The 2,506-nt window shown below is 40.7% G+C and overlaps 1 protein-coding gene across 1 annotated transcript; it reads left to right on the forward strand.

Moving 5' to 3' along the window:
• The first annotated feature begins 117 nt into the window (after positions 1 to 117).
• Positions 118 to 2,287, forward strand: SARC_10522 (hypothetical protein). Its single transcript, XM_014295429.1, has 4 exons — positions 118 to 224; positions 684 to 826; positions 1,270 to 1,471; positions 2,044 to 2,287. Exons 1-4 carry the CDS (start codon positions 133 to 135, stop codon positions 2,159 to 2,161), a joined length of 555 nt encoding a protein of 184 aa, XP_014150904.1. The 5' UTR covers positions 118 to 132; the 3' UTR covers positions 2,162 to 2,287.
• The last annotated feature ends 219 nt before the right edge of the window (positions 2,288 to 2,506 follow it).

Raw genomic sequence — 2,506 nt, forward strand, 5'->3', positions numbered from 1 at the left:
ATATATGAAGGTAGGCACGTTGCAGATATCAGTGAGCTTTCACTGACATGTTAGCACTCAGAGAAGGCATGGTTATTGCATTATGTTATTCCGGAAGCTAACTTTGTATTTCTTTCAGTTCCCACGGTGAGTATGTCACAGGCGAGCTCTATCGGAACTCAATTTCAGACAAGTAACGAAAAGACAAACACACTACATCAATTCATCAGCGACATATTCCAAAGGTATGTACAGTCGAACCTCAACTTTGGCACGTGTACGTACTGATCCCGCTCTAGGCTGTAAGTATGTTCGCACAAGCTCGCCGACGGTGTAGTAAATTTGGTTTAGCTAGGACCAATGGTTCACTTTGGCAAATTTCTCCACCCTATGTTTCATTCGCCCCAATCGATTTCGCCCATTATGGCCTGTCTGCGTGAAATCAGTGCTGTATGAATGATACGAGCTATTTTTTGCCGATTTTAGCAGTATAACAGTGTTGTGTACAGACGAGAGAGATGCAGTGTAAAGTTAGTGAGCGTGTGTGAATTGAACTATACGCCTATGTGTATTGTCTTAAACACGCATTTGTTTATTCAATATGCACACGCACTTATATTCATATCAACGTGTTTGCTGACTGCACTCATTCTCATCGAGATGCATATATTCATTTATGTTGTCTACTTCTGCTTACATTTTAGGGGGAAGTATCTGCCCCTGGATCAGCTTTGTGTTGTTGAAGGTGAAATAGCTTGGACGCTATATGCAGAAATAAATATACTCGAATTTGATGGGGGCTTAGAAACTGCCAGTTTGCTGGCTTTAGTTGCAGCGCTTCAGAATGGTGAGTAATGAGACACTTGAGCGGTGTATATTTGGTCACATTGTCGTACATCGTGCGTGCTATATATAGACGCGAGTATCGCAATGTCTCGAACCCGAATGCGCTATACAGGCTGACAACACGACCTCTGGATTGAGTTTTACGTTCCAGACATAGGCCTGTTAACACTACAGCTAAGTGAATACTGATACTCTATTTTATCATTGAAGTACTGCTTTATCATCGCTGAATAAGAAAGATTCCCTGTTGTACAAACACGAGCGCCACACGACTGTAGCCACAATAAGATGTCCATCGACCGTTTAGTCAATGGAAACATGTGCAACCCCACATCCTAACGATCGAGATACTTCTGACGAAGCATCGTACCTGGTTGCTCCTGTATAAACTCGTGAATTCGTTAGCCTTAGTCTATCATTGAACTTCTACACGCATGTATACAGTTTTATTACCAGCCTACGAAGCTGACACGGAAGCCGGAGAGATGGTCCCCACGGAGGCTGATGCGACCAAATTAGATATGACGGGGGTTCCTTTTGCCCTGGGCTTTTCGCTCTTTGATGACAGCTTAGTAACAGATCTAACGATGGAAGAAGAGGTGCTTATGGATTCACGCGTGTGTGTGGTCGTCGATTCCTCGGAGAAGTGAGTTGCTCGTTTTCTGCCAGTAAGGCTGTCTTCAGTGGGTTCTATTCTATCAAAACAGTCGTAGAAGTTGCTGAGCATGTTATTAAGGTCTCAATGTGTAATTGCAGTTATTTTATATACACATCAATTGACAGCGATCTATACTATATTGTGATGATTTTTAAGTCTGTCGACTAATAACGGCAATTTGAATTACTGTTCCGATTTTCAATATTCTTTCGTTGAACCAAATTGATTTATCGGATATATATATATAACCTATATATAGGCTATGTTGTCATAATTTTTAAGTTCGTCAACTAATGACGGCAATTTGAATGATTGTTCCGATTTTCAATATTCTTTCGTTGAACCAAATCGATTTAGCGGTTATATATATATATATACTAAAACCCTCTGCGATTTGTCGCTAGATGTATCGTCACACTTAGTCTACGACCGCCTGTGGAGATTTCGATCGCCTCGTGTCGTCTTTGAAAGGTGGCAATCGAATTTTGCGTATTCAGAAAGAGAATCTGATCCCGTAGCGAGTCTCATTTTTGAATACATATCTCGCTATTTGCATACAGTATCGTGAGGGTGGATAAGATAGGTGGCAGACCGCTGAGTAGTGATAGGCTACGGAGTGTGGTACACACCACAAAGAGAAATCTAAACGGCGTTTTGGAAACGTTGGCTGCAGCTTAAAAACTATGTAGGAAAACAAAATTAAATTTAAAATTGATTCAAATTCGTAAATAGTGCTTGACAACTAACAGGCAGGGATGACTCACAGGAATAAATTGGTAAAAATCTAGCCAAACAAGGCACCACAATATCAATGTTTCGGTTTTAAATTCCTTTTTACATCAACTTTCGTTCCTGAGTGTGCAGCCGACCACAATCCTATCTGTATATATGGATAGACAATTATAGCTATAACGCAGTGGGATGCTATATTGACAAGAGCACTTGTGGAATATGCACCAACACAAAACCATACATATATACATTCATACATACACACACAAACACACACAAACACACACACAC

The sequence above is a fragment of the Sphaeroforma arctica genome (assembly GCF_001186125.1).
Source record: "Sphaeroforma arctica JP610 unplaced genomic scaffold supercont1.1283, whole genome shotgun sequence".
In the NCBI taxonomy this organism is placed as follows: domain Eukaryota; class Ichthyosporea; order Ichthyophonida; genus Sphaeroforma; species Sphaeroforma arctica.